Genomic DNA, 21,718 nt, shown 5'->3' with positions numbered 1-21,718 from the left:
TTTAAGTCCAAAAGGTAGTGACCCCTTTAGTTGTTAATTATACATGGGAAAACAGACACAGTTCCCATGTGGTCCCCCTACCCCCACCTCCTCAAATTGAAACGGAAGACTCTTGCTAAGATTGAAAGTTGCTGCTCTGCTTTCTGGGCAAAGATGCTGAAAGGCAGAAGCAACGGCCTACCCGCCTCCGTGGCAGCCAAGTCGCTTAGTAACGTCTCGCTGGAGCAAGCCTTCCAGAAGGGACTTCAGTTCGGGGGAGAAGGTGTCTGGAAGTTCAACATTCTAAGGGGGGAGGGAGGCAGAGAATACAATTTCAAAAATGCATTCATGGAAACCATGCCCTCACATCCAACCAGAATTAAAGGCCGTTTCTTGGATAAGGAGTGTTAAAAAAAATAAAACAGAACAAAACTGTAGATTCATCACCAATGAACATTTACTCTAAAAGAAACATGGACCTGTTAGGAATCATTTTTAAGGTCAATCAACCGGCTGGGGCCAGAAGAATCAGAAGGTAGCCTCGCTCTTACGCAGCCCAGCACATTTTTCCTTTCATTTGATTTCTTTCATTTTGTTCTTGATTTTCTAAACTTTTCTCTTACCAATTGCTAGCACGTCCTGGTATCTGCCTTGGCATCTGTCTCCGTTATTTTAAGGAAGCATTTTTTTTTAAAAAAACACTGGTTGTAATGGAATGGAACATGAAAATTATAAAGCAAATAAAAAACAGTTTTTAACCTTACCATGGTGAGTGTCATTCGGTCTATCTCATGCTTATCTTTGGTTTTATGTTGTCTGAAAGGGCTGTGACTGTAGAAATAAAGAAAATTCTATGACTGTATGCTATCAGGTAACTTCACAAGTCTTGTCAACTAGTATTACGGTTCTGTCACTGCTCATTCAAAACTGTCGAAATAAAAAAGCCATAAACATGTATCTTTTCCAGAAGAAAAGGCACGATCAGATTGGCGGTCAGATTTATCAGGTCCTCAAAGAGCAAGGCTTATGTTTACGTGAACCGCCTGATCCTTCGAATAAAACCACAGAACCCAAACATACTTTTGCAGATGTATTTCAAGTGGTCATTTAAAATATCATCTGGGAAAAAAAATTAGCCAACAGGTACTTATGAAAATGAAAGTCATGTATATCACATTGTCATATTAGTGTTTGAAATAATAGTAACTTTCATACTTTTTTTTTTTTTTTTAAGAAAAATAGATGTGAGTCCCTCAGACAACCCAAAGAACTGCAGTCAAACCAAAACACGACCAAGAAGAACACTGGGTTCCGCAGAACCCAGTAATTTTAAGCAATACATTCCTTTGAGGGTAAGAGATATAAACTAACCCTGTGCTCCCAGAGCCCCCAGAGTTCTGAGAACCGCTCACTCATGTTTTACTCACAAAGAGCCCCTGGCTTATGAGTCAGAAACCCCGAGTTCATGTTGGGACTTGGCTGTTTGCTGACTGCGAGCCAGTCATGTAAACCTTCCGTATCAGTTTCTTCATCGGTAAGTGGCATAACACCGCGCACGTCACCAACAGGGTGACAGCAACAACCAGAACAGCGGACATGCGAGTAGCCAACGACAGCATACGGTGGGCGTCTGATGTAGCTTAGTGAGATTAACCAAGCCTTCTAACTCACTAAATGAATGCCTGCTTGATGAACTATGTAAAGAAATTATTCTTACCCTTGACTATGCTTTCAAAGCTCTGAAGAAGCTGGCCTTTGAAGGAAATCTTAGCATTAAAAGAGACTAGTAAACATGCAAATTAGAAAGCCATGGCCCTTATTTATTTGAAAATTAAAGAAGGGATATATATGACAGTTATCTGATAGTGAGACACGCCTGTAAAATGACTAATCCTATAGATTTATTATGTATTATTTATTACAATACATTACTAGATAATACATTACATAATTATATAATAATCATAGTATAACATTTATAATTATAGTGTGATAAAATTATAATATAATTATATGTAATGTATTTTATATTTGAATATATTATATGTCATTATATATTATATATTTAACATATATATTTATTATAAGACATATGCCAAATAATCTGAGGCAAGATATTGTATAAAATAGTGTCCAGTTAACTCTATAAAATGGATTAGGATGCTGAACACATAAACCAGTGTGATTTAGGGGAAAAAAAAAACCCTAAAATTGCACCTACCCTTGCAGCTGCTACTGAATTAGTTAAACCATGCACGGAATCACCTCTTGAAGAGATCATTCCACTTCAGAGTATTTATTATGGAAATATTTCAGTTTCCACTTTGTACAAGAGAGGGCACTCTGGTGCTTGCTTTCTCTCTCATGCCATGAAAAACAGTCATTTCCATCTCTTGACAGCATTCACATGGAAAAATAATCTAAACCAGGTGAATTAGTACCGAGCAAACAGACACTAATCTTTAAAAGAGATTCTGATTGGAAATATTATTTCCATCCTAATTGTTTCTAAGAAGGAAATGTAAAATGAATACATTGAAAAAAGCCAGTAGGCTAGAACACCAAACAATACCTGTTATTTATATTATAGTTTTTAAAAACTTGACCTGTACCATTCTTTTATGCAAAATACACAGAGATATTAACACACTCATGGTTCATGAGAAAAGGAAAAAAGGTTTATCTTACTAGAACTTCAGGCTCTCCGCATGATATAGCTGTTTCAACCCGACAGGGCTCCCTAACGTCTAAAAGGGGGTTGTGTGAAGGTCTCCTGTGTTTCGGCAGATCCGTCCGATCTGGCTCCTGTGTGCAAAGCCTGAGGACCGGTTCCTGTCCTGACCCCCATGTGCCTGCCTGCGTCTGACGCCGGAAGCCAAGCCCTGTCGCCCTGACACTCGGAGAGAAGGACTCCTGTGTTCTGACAGAAATGCTCTGTGCTAAATTTAAAAACTCTTTCATGAGACCAGAGGGAGGGCTTCTGCAAGGGGACTGGAGTTAAAGTTAGTGGTGCCAAAAGCATTCCCAGCACATGGGCCCTATCTGTCACTACAAATCCCGTTTTATAAATAGAGCTCTGCCGTGTCCGACTCAGTAAGAAAACAGTCAGAAATGCTTCTCGGCTCTTCAGTTCCGTGCCGCAGTGTTTGGTCTTTCAAGTGCAAGTCCCGATGCGCATCTGTTTCCAATGTATTCTTGATTGTTCTTTGTGAACCGAACCAAAGATTCTGTTTCTATTTTGGAAAATGTTAAAGAAAACCTCCGATAGTAATGATCTCCACTCGGAGGGAGGCACGTGGTGCTCACAGAGCTGTGTGATCACAGCTGCTCCCTGATGCAGCCGCTTTAAATAGGAGACGGTAACGGGCCTGTCAACAGCTCGCAATGCGGGCCAAGCCCTCCTCACGGCACATGCAGCGCTCTGGCTGCACTGGGGGACGTGTGCAGTGGTCAGATGCGGCTTCTGAATGGCAGAGGGAATGGGAGGGCTGCAAATTCCCCCCAGACGAGTTGGGAAATCGCTCAAGACATGATAAACACAAACATACACATACACACACATACAGGGAAACACATTCACAGTGGAACGACTTCAAAAACAACACATTTATAAATACAAGTGATTCAAAACTCTTACGTCAAAAATTAATTTCAGAATACCAAAAAGATTGCATGTTACATCAAATGTGTGTTTTGAACCTAAGCCAATAGCTGCCAAGATGTTTATAAACGTTCCTTTTCTCCCCACGGGAACAAACTCAGTAACCATGGACACAGCTCAGCTCTGCCCAGACCACCTTCCGGGTTCTCTCCCTGTGTCCAACAATCAATGGTGACAAGTTTAAGATCAAGGCTACTGTCACATCAGTTCTTTTCTTTAAGAGGTATCTGAAATCTAGACTGAGGACCGTGACAGCAATTCCATGTGCTGCAACGTGGACACATCTTTGTGCAGAGGCTTTCTGGTATCCGACAGCCACGTGAAGTGGAAGCCGTGACTGGCGCCCAAACACATGGGCTCTGAGTGGCTCGGTCCATCACTGAGCCCAGAGACGTAAACACGTTCTCAGCCTTGACAGCTTCCTTGCATCCAGATTCCCATCCCCCACGCCCTTCGAGGGCATCGTGACAGAACCGGGGGTGCTGCACTGTTTCAGCTGAAGCACTGGGACATACGAGTCAGTGCAAGAAGTATTTGACCTTAGAAAATAGAAGCAAAAAACACCACTGGTGACCACTGGTCACCCTCACTGTGTGGATGTGGGGAGGAGGGGAAGAGACTCACTCTGGAGCACCTTCTCATCTTCAGCTGGGGGATACTTTGCTGGGGTGGCTGGTCTGTGACAACCAAAAATGCCCCAGGGCATTACTCCTGGGGTGGACTGAGGCCCAGTGCTGGGGAGTGGCTGGCGCAGAGTCTGCTTTGTTCCACAGGGACTGGCATTGTGGTCGCCTGTGACAGTGCCAGGATGCCCAGGGGACAGGCTGACCACACAGCTGGCCCCCAGGAGGCCCTGCAGGCCATGCTCTTCCCCTTACCCCTATCACTGGTCTCAGTTTCCAGGCCCCTTGTGTCCGGGGAAAGACGGCTGCTCAGGCTCCCTTCTATAACAGTGTGTGGACATGGAACAGGAGGCTTCTGTACATGTTTTGAGCTTCCCCACACATCACTTTCTCGTCCCCTCATTTAAGCTGAGGGGACAGAGGCTCCATCTCCTGCAGATCTCACCACAGGGCTTTGCTCCCGAAGGGCCCTTGAAAAGCATCAGTTTATCATGAACCACTGACACTTGATACTCATTGATATGGGTAATGATATCACCCTCCTCCCAATTACCTTGAATCTAAACACCTATCCTTCAATAGCCAAGCATCCACCGGAAGAACAAAACCCAAAAAAACGCAGTGTTCCAGACTCAAAGAACCGTATCGTTAAGCCGTCTGCCTCCAGCGCTCCCTGCCTGGGCCTGGTCCTTCCACGCACGTTCCACGCCACTGCCAGCATCCTCTCACTGAGGAGCCAACGTTTGCTTAAAAGATTGCTTCCTTCCTCTGTCCCTCCTTTGCTTAGCAGCCTTCAGTCTCCGGGGCTTTGAGAACAAAGCCCCAGCTGCAGAGCATGGAATTCTAGTCCTCCGGGGCCCCGCCCTCGTTCCCGCTACCTTGTCTCTCGCACACCCTCCCCACATGGCTGCAGGTGATGCCCCACTCACAGGTCACTGATGGGCAAAGGCCACCTGCTCTGTGCTGTCCCCTCCCCGTAGTTTGTTCCTGCTCCAGGTCTTTAGACCGCTATCCTGTCTCCGAAAGAACACTTCACAGACTATTCCTACTGAAGTCGGCCCTACTCTCCCAAGTTAGAACTGGTCATCCTGTTTCTGTGCTCCCTAGCACCCAGCCCACCCCGCCCTTGATCCTATGTGTGGACCTATCTACTCCCCTGCCAGCTCCTCAAGGGCTGTAAGTGTCTCCCTCCCTCCCTTCCTCCTCATCCTGGAGCATCAAGCAGTTTCCAGCATATTGTAGGTACTCAATAAATGCTCACCAAATCGAATTTAAATCACTTAAGTCAAAGGATAAAGAAGATATGGTATATATACACAATGGAATACTACTCAGCCATAAAAAAGAATAAAATAATGCCATTTGCAGCAACATGGATGGACCCAGAGATTGTAATTCTAAGTGAAGTAAGCCAGAAAGAGAAAGAAATTTACCATATGATATCACTTATATGTGGGATTAAAAAAAAAATGAACTTATTTACAAGACAGAAACAGACTCACAGACACAGAAAACAAACTTATGGTTATTAGGGAGGGAAGGAGATGGGAAGGGATAAATTGGGAGTTCAAGATTTGTAGATACTAACTACTATATATAAAAAATATAAACAACAAGTGTATACTGTATGGCACAGGGAACTATATTCACTATCTTGTAGTAACCTATAATGAAAAAGCATATGAAAACAAAAATATGTATGTATATGTATGACTGAACTTTTATGCTGTACACCAGAAATTGACACAATATTGTAAATTGACTATACTTCACCAAAAAAAAAATATTTTTAAAAATCACTTCGGTCAAAAAATATTCCCCTGCTCTTTGGTTTTAGTGCTATCTCCTCTCCTGTGACTGTCTTTTGAGGGAGTGTTAGAAAGAGCGGCAGAAGATCAAACATCTCAGTGGGGAAGAGTCATCTCATCTCATCTGTTTTAGGCAAGACTGGAAGGGGTCTTTCTATTTCAGGCTCAAGAGACAGTCGCCAGGCAGTGACAGGGAGCTGGCTATCTGAGAGACGGAACACTCCTTCACAGGGCGGCTCGAACACTGCATCAAACTCAGGTCTTTTCCCTCCTGAAGATGCCTACCTGTCTGGAGCTATCCCTATGAGAACAGCCCCTTCCATGAGATGGGCCTTCCAACAGCTGGACCCAACACCACGGCTGCTCGAAGCACGGTCACCAGCTCTTTCGACCTGAGCTCAAGCCACGATTTCTAGCTGTCACCAGTCTCATCTCATCTTTTCCCTCCATCCCATCCCATTCTCATGACCATCCTCTGGATGCCTTCCTATCAGCCCAGCCGGGGTCACATCACACAAAAAGCTTTGACCAAGTCTGATCAAGGATGTCACAAAGGAATTAACTTCTGGTGCAGTACTCCCAACTTGAACCATGACCACATAAGACTGACTTCGCTTTATTAGCCACACATCACACCACTGGCATAGAGTTAATAATTAAACTGATTTTCAGAGCTTTTAAAAAACAGTATTATATGTCAGATCATTCCCAGGCTATACACATGACACTGTTACAAACAGACAGAACAACTGTATTAAACAAAATCGAGAAACAAACAAAGCGCTAAGTGCAAGGCTTTGTATGTTTCCCTGCTAATTTTACTGACTTTTGGATCTTGAGTTAATGCATTCAACAGTTTTGTTGTTACACAGAGGGTTTTTTTTTTCCCTTTTCTTTTGTTTTATCATCTGGGGATTCTGTAATTGTGGATTCTAATGCCCAACCCCACCTCCAGCAGAGACCCGAACTGAGATGGCGTGTCTGGACGCACTCGCCACGCGTGCAGTGACTCCCCCTGCCAGCTGGAGAAAGGTCTCGGGTGGGAAGTGGTTTTCTCTGGTCTGCTTTGCAGAGACGTTCTAATTAGGTCAGCTAGTCTGATGACATGAATTAAAGCCATCCAGGCTCCACAAATACAATAATTCAATTAAGGACCAACAGGACCTGACTCTAAGCAATAATACTATTTTCGTTTCCAAGTGAATGTGGTGAGCAGAGAACAACTCGATTCTCTGAGTCCTGGGGAAGTAGCAAGGGTGCTTGGAACCTAGTTCAGGGGGAAGACAGGGAATCCAGCCTCTTTTCAGAATGTGCTAAACATAGTAAGGTGATGCAGTGATGCTCAACCAGGCTTTCTGAGGGAAACGTGAAACGTTTAGCGAAACTACCAGGCCTGTGTGATCACAGGAGAAACATCCTAAGGAGACTCTTGACTAGGAAGCTTTAACGCAAAGCAATTCTGTACCTGTGGATGGAGAATAATCAAAAACATACTTTAAACACTTAAGCTCACTATTAAAATTGGCCAAAGACTCTGGAAATCAATGCAAGTATTAACGTAACTTTTAAATGTTCACTGTGAGAACCTATTTTGAGAGCACTTGCATTCCATCATCTTTCTGCTGTATTTCATGATCCCTGGCAGTTTGGAACTAAGGGTCAAGGAGAACAGTAACTAAAAACACAGAATTTCATTTTTGTGTTTTTAAAAAACACGAATTGCACCATGCTCGCAAACAAACACACACATTTAACACAGGTTCACTTTGGGCCTTTATCCTTTTGTCTAAAAAAAATGTTTTAGGCTCACAAGACAATCATGAGTAATTCATTTCCAGGGAAAAAGAATTCTCCTACCTTCTTCCATTACTCATATTCTGAAAAAACACATAGTCCTAAAATAAGGCTTATCAATGGAAATATTTCAACACAGTCTTAGTTTAGGTCTAAATGTGTTGGAATTCCTTCCTGGGATGGAACAAAAATAACAAAAGCTTATGGGAAAGAAAATTCACTTTTACGGGCAGAAAGAGCCAGGGGCATCGCCTGGATCATTGTGTGGTTTACAGACGGCTGTGTGATCTAAAACGGTCTTAGCGCCTAATGACATACACATGCTTTTGATCTGGATTTAAGTACGTGCCACGATGACGCTCCTAAAAGGATGCACATCACTCACCCTCTCAGCAGTTTGAAAAGCATACAACCCAGGGAGAACCAGTCGGCGCTGCTGTCGTAGGCAGTTCCCTTCTGCAGAACCTCGGGAGCCATGTACCCATGGGTGCCACTGGGGAGAAGAGAGGGTACATGCAGTTATCAGGGTGCGCCCACCTTGTCAAACATCCAGCTCATGGAGAGGTCTGGGCGCCATTTATTAAATGGCAGCCACTGTAAACAAGGGCGAGGGGTCCACGGTGCTTCCAACCCGATTCAGCAAACACTCGATGGGAAAACCACCTTTCTTGTCTTCATTAGAAGAGGAATGGATAGGGATAAATTACCATATGAAACAAACATGGAGGATGCGCGCTCCACGGTCTTGCAGATGAAATCTGAATCTGGTCAGTCCCTTCCCACTACTGCTAGGAAGAGTCAAAGGTCCCCTGCCCTTTGGAGAGCTCTCGTGGGGAGATGTGCGAGGTGGGGAAGGCAGGGGGAAGGGGGTGACGAACAGGTGACTATGCTGTAACACTGAATCCTGGAAGGGATGGGGACAGACCCTCCTGCACGGGGCCACCCCCCGCCCCCGTGACGAGGACCGGGGCTCACACGTGCTTCCTCAGTAGCGCCCACCCTTCCACCTGGAAGGTCCCCAAGGGGGTGGAGGAGCAGTGGGGGCACAAGCCAACAGGGACAGAGATGGAGAAACCATGTGTCAGGTTTGAAGAGCTGCTGATGGATCAAAAGACTCAGCAAAGCAGATGTGAAGACGGCTTCCAGGAAGCAGAGAAAAAGCACTGGGGAGGACAGTCGTTGATACAGAACATCTGCAACTCAAAATCCTTTTCCTTTCTACGACTCCCCATTCCCCCTTAAAGATCTGAGCACACGCTGTTCCAAGAGCAAGAGAAGGCTCGTGGGGAACTTTCAAAGACGCAGCCTGGAAGGGCCCCACAAAAGCCATTACCTGCACCTCCGGCGTTACCTCCCTTCATTGACTTTCTTCCCTGATAGGATGGGTGATAAAGTAACACCTGATCCCACAGGGCTGCTGTGAGGAGCACACACAGGTAACGGGCTTAGGACAGTGCTGGCACTTAAAGAACTCACTCTGTGTCAGGGATTTTATTCTCTATCCTTACGTTATTACAATCATTTGAAACTGACTTATGCCCTGAAGCAGTGAGCACCTGCTCAGAAAAGTGATCCTGGATTGTTAATGACCCTGGATCTGCACTGGGCCCAGGCCCCTCTCTGCCTCAGAGTTCTTCAAAGACTTTTCTCAAACAGTGAAATGGGCTCTGGTCCATCAATCGGAGAAGCTCTGCCATGTGGAATCCAAAGTTTGACAGTGTGAGGTCAGCGAGCTACGCCGTGGGTGCGTCAGAGACTTCCGGGAGGGGCATCCACGCCTTTTCCTGGGAAGGCTTAATTTCATTGTTGCTAGAAAACCTTTGTGGTGATCTTGTGAACCTGCGATTCTCAGGATCAAAACCTAATCCTGGAATGGGAAGATCTTGATGAGGTTAAATACGTGGAGTTCACGCCACGTTGGGGGTCTCAGCTGACACCGGACACCATCGGACACATTAAAGCAGAAAACTGGACAGCCCGCCACCGCAGGTTCCTGCTCCTGCCTTCATGGCAGCTCGAGTGTCTCCTGGCATGTCACACTGAAGATCAGTACCAGTCATACAAAAAGAGCACTTGACCATTTGAAGACACTGTGACCGAAGCCTCGGCTCTGTGTCCCTGGATAAAATAAGCTGGTACACAATCATGGACGATTTGTTCAGTTCCAAAATCAAAGCTCTTCTGTGACATTTTGTGGCTGCTCCACGGTTAACTTTCAGTTTACGAGAATCTGACCCCATCCTTAAAGGCACTGAGTCCAAGCCGAGATCAGGAACCAACCGCCATGCTCTGTAGACGAGCTGGTGTTAGACCAAGTCCTAGGATCACATCTGCAATTTTGAAAAGACCCTAGACACCCACTCTAGGGTGAAATTCTGGCCACAAAACTTCAACCTAGTACGAAGTCAATCACCTCAAAGTCTCAGGGAGTTCATACATAGCGTAAGGTGCACAAGCTTTGGAGTTGGACAGAAATGGGTTTTAATTCTAGACCCACAACGCGCCAGGCACGTGACCTGATTCAAGTTAGTTTCTCTGAACCTCAGTTTCCGTCCCATGAAAAGTAGACAGTTATACCCACACCCCATGGGGTTTCTGTGACGGTAACAACATATTCAAAGTAGTCAGTCACACGTGTCTGGGACAACTGACGTTCAATTAATGACACGAGCGCCGTGGGTGCCAGCACAGCCCCCACCCATCACGGGGTCACTTCTGGACAGTCCCCTGGCTGCTGGTTCCAGGAGGTCAGGGAGCCTTTCTGCCCCAATCACCGCGGCATTGCCAGCACCTGGCACAGAGCCAACGTTAAGTAAATACTTAACATGTGAGTGAATGAGCTGACTGTCATGTGAATAAACAGCGTTGTTATCTCTTTTTTGTAGAGGAGGAAAATGAGGCTGGCCCAGCTGGGAAGGAGGATTCCAACCCACATCTGCTGACTCGAAAGCCTTTTTTCTCAGCCACGACATGCCTCCTCTCCTTAAAAATATGGAATTTCATCGTGCATTCTATCCTTTTCAAGTAGTGGCCTTGTGATCACCATTTAAACATGGAAACCAACCTCCCCAATCCTACCCATTTACAGATTCTTCTCAGATACAGACAAACAGCCCACCTTTGAGAGCTGATGGGTGAATTACAGCAAGAAGTGCGTGAGGCCCTATAAGGGAGTAAGTAACCCCACATCTGAAAGTTAATTCCTTTGGGAGTCACTCTTATGAGCTTTCGGATTCATATTAAGTTGTGACTACACTAAATTGAAGAAATTAGCATACCAAATAGCTGTGGCATTAAAAATTCAAATGACTCTCTTAAAAATGTCTGATGAACTCCCTGGGAGAAGCTTACACAACCACAGGTTCTGGCCTCATAATTGTCAAGTGCTGGCAAAATGCTAAGGCTTTTATCACCACCTCCCAGATTCTGGAGAAACAGTGCTATTCACTACTAAAATCTGATCGGAGCTTTAAATGGCAATTCTGATTTAACGCCGGCTCTCATAAAGTCCTGCAGTGTAGAACACTTTATTTCTAGTCCCACAAAAAAAAAGGGGGGGGTGGTTTAGTTTATCTTCCGCGTTGAAGCATGAAGAGACTCCTGGGAGTTACTTCAAGACCACTCAAGACAGGGATGAATGTCGGCTTAAGATGCACGATAAAATGGAATTGTAAAAGATTCAGTGCTAAGACTGCTACATTGGAAAAGGAAAAAAAAGAAAAAGAAAATCAAGCGAAAGCTTTCCGTTTTTCCACAAACCGCACACATGTCCAGACTTCCCACCCAGATAAGCTGATACCAAAGAGATAGGAATGAAAACCAGTGTGTATTCCGTCCTGCCTCTGCTGAGCTCCACAGCAGCCACTCCACGTTCCTGCTGTCATTTTAACCATCCCAGGTCCAGGGAAGTCCTTGGGCCAGTGTCCACATGTGCTGATCCATCTTGGCCAAAGTTGCCCCGAGCAACTCAGGGTCCACTGAGAGGGCAGGTGTTGGCCGAGGGCGGTGGTGTCTGGGGCCTTCCCCTGCATGGTGGTTTCCAGGATGGACGTAATAATCAAATCTAACAACGTGACCTGCATTAAAAGCCTGAACTGCCAGTAGATTTTTTTTTAATTAAAAAAAATTTTCCTAATTTCTCTTTAGGGGAAAAAAAGCTGTTTTGAAAAAGTAAAGAAAAGTAGATTCAGAGAGACAGTGACCTCTGGGCCTCCCTTGGAGAGTTCTATGCAGCTGCCTCTGCACCTTCTTTGGCACAGAAGCTGTCATTTATCCTAATGACAACTTTCAGGGATTTCTTCTGACCTCAACTTATAGATGAAGGGGCTGAGGGTCACGTGGGATCGGGTCTGCTGCTGAGGCCCCTATCTTGCCCCTAGACGGCCCTGGCCCTGGGCAGCTACATCGTGGATCTGGGCATGCTCCCCAAAACAGTGAGAGTGAGCACACTGCCCCTCTATCTCCTCTCCCACCGCCTGGGACATGGAACCTTCTCCGACCTGGGATTACCACATAGTGAAAAGAGAAAGATGACCAGGTCGGGGTGTGAGTGAGTCAACCAGTCATGTTAGGGACACGACAGTGAATGGCTTCCACGTGCTACTCACACACTCGCGTGTGGCTTCTTTTTGGAAAAATCACAGGCAAGACCGAGGTCTGATATCCTGACGTGTCCGTGTTCATCCAAGAGGATATTTGCAGGCTGAAATGAAAGAGAAGGTGGTCTTCAAGAGCCCCCAAAACGTCACAGTGGCTCTGAGAACTTCTAAAACTACAGACACCTGATACCTCATTATCTTAACCATCGTTCGTTCCTACACACTGATTTCAGCACCGATTACATTATCACATCCATGTAGGGCAGGATTCTGACAATGATAGTTTTTATGTTAATTTCAGCAGGAAAGCAGTGCTGACAGATGGGAAGGAGTCTACTCGTCTGACAATGAAATGCAGGGCAGGTAACACGGGAGGGTTACAGCCACAGTTCATTGGAGTTCAAAGCATTTCCTTTTCCCGGCAAGATCTGCAATCCAGCCAGAACAGCCAGCCTCTCCACAAAGGGAGTGAGTCCACCGCCTTCTTGGCTTCCGTGAACCCCCTAGGACTTCAGAGAATGAAGCCACAAAGCACAGAATGGAAAGGAATCTTGCAGGAACACACAAATAATGACCTAAGAAATCAGAATATTCCACAGTGCCACACTAATCCTGATAAATGTCATTTCTGGTCATTAGTATGTAATCAACATAGAGGCCCTACCAAGTGACCAAATATGATTTTGACCACAACTCTGATGAAATGTATCTAGTAAGATTAGATTTAGTCAGTGTAATCACGGAAAACAAACTCCTCTCCCTAATATGCACTGAATTACAGTCATCTTGGTATTTTTCTGCTGGAGAACAACTGTTTTTTGCTTGAAGTAAAAACAATGGTCTGCCATTATAAAACTGAAGCATGAATAATCACGAGTGACTAGAATTAAGTTCGAATAGAAATTAGATAATACCACTGCCTACGAAATAGCTTAGAAAACAAAAATATAGCATTGAGATTATTAAAAACCAGTGATAGATTTAAATTAAAATGTATTACACTAGTTCTTCATGGACCCTCGGTGTGTATTTTATTCTCCGGCTAAATTCACATGAGGGGAAAAAAAAATGTCATGTGCTAACCAGCATCTATTTCTAATTAGATGAAAATACATTTTTTTTCCTTCTTTATGCTCGTATGAAGACGAAGGGAGTCATTCTTTAACTCTGCAGAAAGCTTTAAAAGTTACAAAGCATTTTGTGGGGAAAAAAAACCAATATGCTCAACAATAAAATCTAACATTTTAGATTCTTAGGAGGTAATCTTAAAAAGCTAATCAAAAACATGAGCTCTTTAGAGAAAGGAGCACCATCCATACACCTCAGCTGGTTAACTCGGGGTCATTTAAGAAGGAATCTGAGAGGCGGGTGGGTATAGTTCCGTGGTAGAGCGTGTGCTCAGCATGCACGAGGTCTGGGGTTCCATCCCCAGAATCTTCATATTATATAAAAAAAAAAAAAAGTTAAGGAATCTGAGAGGAGGACACACTCTCCGGGAGTCTTCTCATCCAACTGGGAAGGTGCCACGCCTGTTACCTTTCTTCTCAACACTATTTACACCTTTATATGTTTGTGGGATCGTTTCTACCATTTGTCAAGGTGCCTTTTCTATCCCTGTCTTCGTGGTGCTGGCCAGACAGGTGTCACTGCAGACACACTGGGCAATCTCCCAACTCCCTCGTGCACGCAGAATCCAGGATCAAGCATCATGGTCCAGAGTGAAAGAATTCAGAACGCTCTTATTTCATTTCTTTTCCAGGCCAGTCAGATTTTAAGGGGAAGCACAGTGAGGAATCCTAAGCATAGCAGACTGGGGCTGTGTAGTTCAGGGATCGAAAAATCTGTTAGTAAATCAGTTTTTAAAGGCAGTCTCAGAACAATCCGAGGCTCGGAGAATGGCCCTCGAGGGACACTCTGCAGGCTGCCAGCCAGTCCGCCCCTCTCAGGCCAGCCTTCCTCAGTCACGACTCAGCCATTCTCTGGGCTGGCTCCCCAGGGGATATGCCTGAAAGATACACGCTCTCTGTTTCTTCATCTTTGTACGTCTCCTGCCCTCACACAGAGTCACGGCCAAGTCAGTTGCTTGGTGGACATCAATGGAATTACAATGAACTATAAAAGTGGGCGAAACCAAAAAACCCTCACCCTGCTCTTCATTAATTAACCAATAGAAATTTCTGAGCTGGCGTACGTGCTGCACCAGAAACTGAGTGGTAGTGACAACTGGGATGGACTTGAGTCCTTAGAACAGAGTTTAGAAGGGCCCAGCATCACCCTCAGGGTGACTTTATCAGGGCTGAGACGAGGAAGAGGACAGGATACCACGAAAGAGGAGGAACGCCTGGGAGGACTGTGACCGCAAGACACCGCCTGCTGCACAGGTCCCATAAACAGAGCAAGTCTGTCACACAGCCTTACCTTCAAGTCTCTGTAAACAACAAACCGATTGTGCATGTGTTCCAGTCCCAGGATGATTTCGGTGGCGTAAAACCGCATCTCCTTCTCGGAAAAAACCCCGTGTTGGGAGAGGTGATAGTGCAAATCGCCCCCTGGAATCAGAGCAGTCAAATTTAACTCAGCGTGTTTGTTTAAAGGAAACGAAAAAAATCACTGTCCCCCTACCTAGCTAGGATACAGTAGAAAAAGGTAAACTATGTTTCTGTTTTGCCCATATACCTATCGCTGATTTCAAAAACACTTGAAAAATTATAGAGGAAACTTAAACACTGAGACAGCTTAGATGGGACAATGGCCGGGACAATACGACACAAAGCCACCGTTGTCTGGTGTCACAGCTTCCAGATGCACTATCGTGGGGACGGGGGGAGGCGGGGGGAGGCGGAGGGAGGCGGAGGGAGTCGGGGTTGGGGGTTAGCCAGTCTGCTCTGATTACTAAGTCCTGTCTAATAACTAAATCAACCCGTGTAGTGATCCAGTAGATCGCTCAGCAATTGGCTCTGTGAACACTAATAAGGAAACAGAACAAACAAGTTGATCACATTGATAGATATTTGATAAAGCAAAGAAATAAAATTTTAACTGGTCAAACCCAGGGGATGGGTATTTGGGTGTCCCTAGTAAAGTTCTTTCCGTTTTGCCACATGTTTGACATTTTTCATAATAAAATGTTGGGAAAAAAGTAAATCATCACACGGCCTCAAGTGAGAGAGACAGAGAAAGCCACCAACAGGGCTAGGAATGTTCTTATAAACGGTGAAGGAAGAGCCTCAGTTGATTTACAAAAGTCCATGTGTATCCAACATCATGGCCCTTGATTTTATAAGTGTCATCTTGTTCACACACATTCCCGTATCACCCCTGCCAGATGGAGACATGAAAGATTTCCAGCATCACTGAAGGCTCCCCCATGTCCCTCCCAGTCAGTATGTCAGCTCGCAGCCCCTGACCAGGCCGCGGGGACCCTCTTCTGCCCTCTCCACCACCGATGAGCTCTGCCAGCCCCCACAGTCAAGTAAACAGCCACACAGGGTATCTGCTGCTGTGTTTGGCCACTTCTGCTCATTATTATGTCTGTGAAATTCCCTCGTGCCTTTGGACAGACCTGGTTTTAAATCAAACGCTCAAAACGTCATAAAACTTCAAGTGAACTTCAGAAAAGGTATTTCGCTTGTTGAACTGTATGCCTTTTATCTCAGCTCTTGTTACTAAAAATGCTTTGAACATGTATCATGTTCCTTTCTAGTATTAGAAAAGTACTTTCCTGGCTAAAACTCTTTCGGCATTCCCCGGGTCATTATTCACAGTTAAAAAATAATGTTAATAAATTAAATAAACTGAATCAACAACATACAGCTGATCTGGGCTGAAGGTACAGAAGACTGGGCTACCGTCTGTGCCGGCCCACAGTCAGTCCTTCAAAGCTGGTTCTTTAATACACTTCTATCTTTGGCTTGTATTCTTTGGAGGTATTTTGTTCCTAAAAGTTGAGGGCCAGGAGACAAGCGAGCTAAACACCCCGGCCAGCTACGTCCCAGAAAAATCAAGTCTCACTGTGTTTTACTTTCTGAAAATCTTTTCTGGAAAATGCCACTTTCCTGGGGAGAGACTGGGAGGGCCAGGAGGAGATGGTAGTCAACATTTTTTGAAATGAATTTTCCCTGAAAATTGGAGAGTAAAAGGTTTCCTCAAACTTCAGGGGGTATCTAATTGTCCGAAAGACCCAAATGGCTAAGATCGAACATCATGGCAAAGGCGTTCAGTGTATTCAGACCTCCCGGGCCTCGCTTACCGTTCATCAGATCCAAGATGAAGCAGAGTTTATCAGGCGTGTGGAAGGCATAGGTCATACAGACAATGAAAGGACAATCCTAGAGTGGAAAAAAAAATACATATATAAGAAAAGCAAACACTGTCCTCAAAGCACACCTGCTACCAAACACCGTCTGTACAGTTTTTCAGCCAGGCCACTGCCCTGTGTGTGGAGCACAGACACCTACGTGATAATCTTAACAGACACAGTAAAGCGGGTCTGGTACCATGGTAAAATGCATGGACACACAACACTGCTAACTGGAGCAAATGAACTCAAAGGTCTTCTGTCACTCCAATTCGATCATGACTCTTCCTTCCACATCTTCTGCAGAAGACTCAGAGTCTACAGAAAAATAGGACTATCTTGTTAGTCTTTTTGTTAGTCTGCATTTTGGTTCTGGCTAGTCAAATATTCATTTCAATCTTGGATTCTGAAGTTGGAAGAACCAGACCCTGGGGGGGACGGGAGAGGAGGGAGGAGGAAATGTTATCTGTATTACTGTCTGGAAACAGTGAGAATAAAAATGGAATTAAATTAGCTTTGCACAGTGGAAAAACATACCAGCGTCAGGGACTGAACAACTCAACTGTAAAGATGCCAGTTTTCCCCAAAATTAATCTATAGTTTCCATGCAATCTTAATTAAAATGAAAACTGATAAACTGATTCTAAAATTTATACAGAAAATAAACAGCCAAGAAAAGCTCAGATACTCTTGAAGAAAAAATAAAGCTGGAAAACCCACTGTGTTAGATATTAAGACTTAAGATAAAGGAACAGTGATTCAGTGTGGTACTAGCCCAAGGACAGACAAATAGACCAGTGGAACAGAGCAGAGAATCCTGAAGTAGCCCCATATGTAAATGGTCAATCAATTTGTAATAAAGTGACGCAACAGGGTGGGGGAAAACCATGGCCTTTTTAATCAACAGTGCTGGAGCAATAGGTTATCTGTGAGATCAAATGAAAACATTGACCCCTACCTCACACCGCACACTAACATCAACTCCAGGTAGGTATAAATCTAGAGGAAAAATAATAGAGCTTCTAGAAGAAAACAAAAGAGAACACCTTCAGGATCTTAGGGTGAACTAAAGATTTCTTAAACAGGCCACAAAAAGCTCTAATAATAAAAACATCGCTAAGCTGGACTGAAATAAAACCAAAGACTGACAATACCAAGCGTTGGAAAGGTATGGAGTTAATGGATCGTCCAGTGTGGTGGCTTGGAGGGTACAATAGTACAACCACTTTCTCAAGATGTCTGGTGGTGTCTGCTAGAGCTGACCACTACCTGCAAACCCTCTGAGCCAGCATTTCCGCCCCGGGGTATCTACCTAACAGCAATCCGTACTTATGTGCACCAAGAGAACTGCATGAGAATGGTCCTCACGGCACTATTTAAAATAGTCCAAACCAGGAAACAATCCAAGTGTCTACCAACAGTAGGATGGATACATGAATTCTGGCACATTCATGTGATGGAGTACTATAGAGTGGGGGTAAACAAATTTTTTCTGCAAAGGGCTAGACAGTAAATATTTTAGGCTCCTCAGGTCCCATCTAGTCTCTCGCCTATTCTTCTTTGTTTCTTTTCTTTATAATCCTTTAATAATGAAAAAAAAAGTTCTTAGTTCACGGGCTGTGAACACAAGCCAGATTTGGTCCCTGGGCCACACACACAGCTTGGTGACCCCTACTATTTAGCCACAGAAGGTGTTGTGGCTTCGTACAATGATAAATAATTCTTACAAGCAAAACTGAGTGAGAAGCCAGACACAAAATGAGTACGTTTATATAAAGTTCCAACACAGGCAAAGCTTAATTATGGTGTTAGACAGCTGGGTGGTAGTTAGCCTGGGTGTGGGGTGAGCCAATGGAGAACATTCTGGAGCACTGGTAACTTTCCATCTCTTGATCTGGGTGCTGGATATATGCTTGTGTTCCCTAGTGACAATCCATCAGTGCCACACTAGTTCGAGAACCACATCCATTTAGATAAATATACAGGGTTCCCTTGCCACTCAGCTGCTTCAGGTAAAAATGGCACAAAATATCTATATCTACTTTCTTAACAGAAACAAAGAATTATTAAATTCTGCAGAAAAGATTCAAATTTCAACAAGATAATCTGTAAACAGGATTTGCACCGTTCAAACCTCTATATTAGGGGCATATGGATAAATCTGACTTAACACATTCTTGTATGCCCAAGATTCATGATCTTGAACTCAATTTCCTTAAATCTTCTGGAGGGAACGACTCCAGAATGAATTACAAACTTCATTTTGTAATTACCTAGTTTTCCTTAGAGTTCGGTTGAGAGGTGTTATTTACTAATTTCAAGATTTACTTTGCTTTAAATAGGTAAAATAGAGGTGCTGTTCTTTATTTGTTAAAAGCCACGTGGTTCTTGGTAGGGGTGGGTACTGTTCTACTGGGAATCCCACCAAGTGTTTCACCAGAACTTTCCATAGTCTGCTGAGGATGGCTCATTCCACTCCAAGTACCACACTCCTTCCTTATTGGGGATCCCCACATACTCTGGTTCCTGGTCTGACGAGCAGGTCATCTGCAGAGCAGAGATGTGGCAGACCAGGAACTTAGTAAAGCTGGGGTCTTTCCCAGCTTGAGACAGCAACTGCATCCACTTCACCCAGGGGACCAACAGAGCCTGAAGAGGGGGTATTTCTGAACATGACGGCATCTGACCCTTCTAATGACAGTTCTGAGAAAACGGCGAAAGGTCAAAGTATAGTTAAGATATTATGTTATTCAGATGGGATGCGAATTGGAGATTTATAATCAGAGGCTATCCAAGGAGGAAGGGCTCTTCAAAAAAAAAAAAAGCACAAAACAAAAACCTAAAAAACCCTGGTCTGACTTCTTTCATTTCAAGATAAGGAAATTAAGGCCCCCTCAAAAGGGAAATGACTTGCCTGAGATCACAAAGTAATTTGGTAGCCAGCCAAGATTCAAACCTCCTAGTCTCCGGGACCCTCTCCAGAGTTGTACTGTGTTGCACAGGTTTCCACAGCAACGGAAAAGAAAAGCCCAGTTAGAGGGGTGTGACTTGGTCAGCTCTACTGAAGGCACTGACCCCAGTCCCTCATCTCTCAGGTGCTGAGCAGGTGCCACCCCAAGTCTCAGGTGGAGCCCGAGACACAGACACCTGCACGCCGACTCCCGTGAAGAAACAAGCAGTTGTTTGATGGTGTTGGTTTGGTTCCAAAGACAATGATGGTTTCGATGTTCTGCCTTGATGACACACTCCAGGTAAGTTAAGAACTAGTGGGTTTTTACAGGTAGATCCTTAAATAGAGCTCTGCAGCAAGGAACTGGTCTTCTCTGATTTCCCACCCAGTGAGCCAAATAGCTTGTGTTTTGCAGGAACTCTGTTTAAAACTGTGATAAAGTTGACTGTAAAATAGCCCTTAAAAAAACTTCTCCAACCCTGCTGTTGGAGGAATCTTTTCAAGTGGCGAGGCTTATTGGGTTATCTTCCTACTTCAAACGCTTTGTTTCCAATGGCTGGAAGATTTTATTTAAATTCTCAGTACTGGCCCGGAAAGCTCTTTCTGGTCTGGTCTGGCCTATCTGCCTCTCTACAACTTCCTCTCACGGCACTCAACCTCATCACTTCAGACCCCAGCTATGCCGCCTTCTGTGAGTCCCCAGAGCTGCCGCCCTCAGGACTCACACACCTACTGGCACCTCCCGTGACTTCAGAGGAGCATTTGTTGACGTATCTCTGCTCGGTTAACCGCCTTCCAAGCACTGTGGACCTGCCTTTCATAGCTCTTGCCATGTGTTCCAATTATCTGAGATTGTTTGAATAAACACCGCCTTCTCTCACTCCACACAGCTCTGTAAGAGCAAGGACCAAACTCGGGTCCTTGGAGTGGAGGGCCCGGCACAGTCTAAGCCTCAAGGATGGTTCAAGAAAGAATGAACAAAACTCTGATGAACAATTAATGACTTGATTAAGGAAGGTGCTGACGGCTCCTCCCAGGCATGGACATACTCGTCCTGACTTCCTTTACTGTCCAAAACTTACAGAGGAAAACTGGGAACAGTACTTCCTATTCTCCCTTTGGAGGATGAAGAGCAGGAATCCTCAGTTTGAGACCAAAAGAGAAAAACAACCTTCCAGTTAAAAGAAAGCTCTGATGGGTGACTCCCGCTCAGTTGCACGTCAGAACCTTAGGAAACCACGTTGATACAGGCCCACCTAGGGCTTCACCTAAAATAAAGATGACTTAAATCCTACAAACAGTGGCCCCTGAGTGACAAAACCAATTCCAAACAACCTTACTACAATTCTTTTGGTTAAATTATGTACTTAACAAAAATTTTAAGCTACTAAACAGCTTTGATACTTGAACAAGAAATATAGACACTTCCTTTAAATTAGTTCAGAGCAGTAGCCCAGTGTAACCCCAATGCTTCATTTATTCCCTTATGGGTAGACTGGTGAGGGACTACACCACTACTTAACCACACTGCCCCCATCACCTAATAAAACATAAAAATGCTACATGAAAACTTTTTACATCTATTGCTCCAACACCAAACATTTATTTCCATTAGCTTTCTTGAGAATAAACATCCAAGGCTTTGAGATAACTCATTAAAAATGAGTATGTTAATACATTACTAAAATTTAAAAAATATTTTAAAAAGACTTAACGCCTGCAGTAAGCACACATCCAGGTCTGAAATGAAGACGGAGACATGTACAATAGATATTAGAAGCCAATGCCATTTGTGCTGATTCCAACACAGTGTGCAGGCCACTCAGGGTTCCATTCCAATCTCTTAAAATCTTGGTCACTCACACAGGGTGAGCCTTATCTGACATGTTATATGCCCATATGTTGGCAGGTAGAGACACATAATTAGAATCTATTTACAGCCATGGCATTTTCATTTGTTATTGTGGGGCTAAATTATGATATTCTTCAGCTTCAGTAGCGAATAGCC

General features: G+C 44.3%; 1 protein-coding gene across 3 annotated transcripts in view; it reads right to left on the bottom strand.

Annotated features, from left to right (window-relative positions):
* GRK3 (G protein-coupled receptor kinase 3) overlaps positions 1 to 21,718 on the bottom strand; it is a 117,063-nt gene that overhangs the window by 18,404 nt on the left and 76,941 nt on the right. For all 3 annotated transcript variants that reach the window (XM_074356767.1, XM_074356768.1, XM_074356769.1), the window contains 6 exons: positions 16,713 to 16,791; positions 14,882 to 15,012; positions 12,473 to 12,567; positions 8,251 to 8,358; positions 744 to 810; positions 182 to 282 (listed from right to left, as the gene is read on the bottom strand). In XM_074356767.1, coding sequence (XP_074212868.1) covers positions 182 to 282; positions 744 to 810; positions 8,251 to 8,358; positions 12,473 to 12,567; positions 14,882 to 15,012; positions 16,713 to 16,791 — 581 coding nt within the window. The remainder of the gene's footprint in view (positions 1 to 181; positions 283 to 743; positions 811 to 8,250; positions 8,359 to 12,472; positions 12,568 to 14,881; positions 15,013 to 16,712; positions 16,792 to 21,718) is intronic.

This window comes from Camelus bactrianus, chromosome 32 (genome assembly GCF_048773025.1).
Source record: "Camelus bactrianus isolate YW-2024 breed Bactrian camel chromosome 32, ASM4877302v1, whole genome shotgun sequence".
NCBI classification, from domain to species: domain Eukaryota; kingdom Metazoa; phylum Chordata; class Mammalia; order Artiodactyla; family Camelidae; genus Camelus; species Camelus bactrianus.
This window is presented reverse-complemented; position numbering and strand designations above follow the sequence as displayed.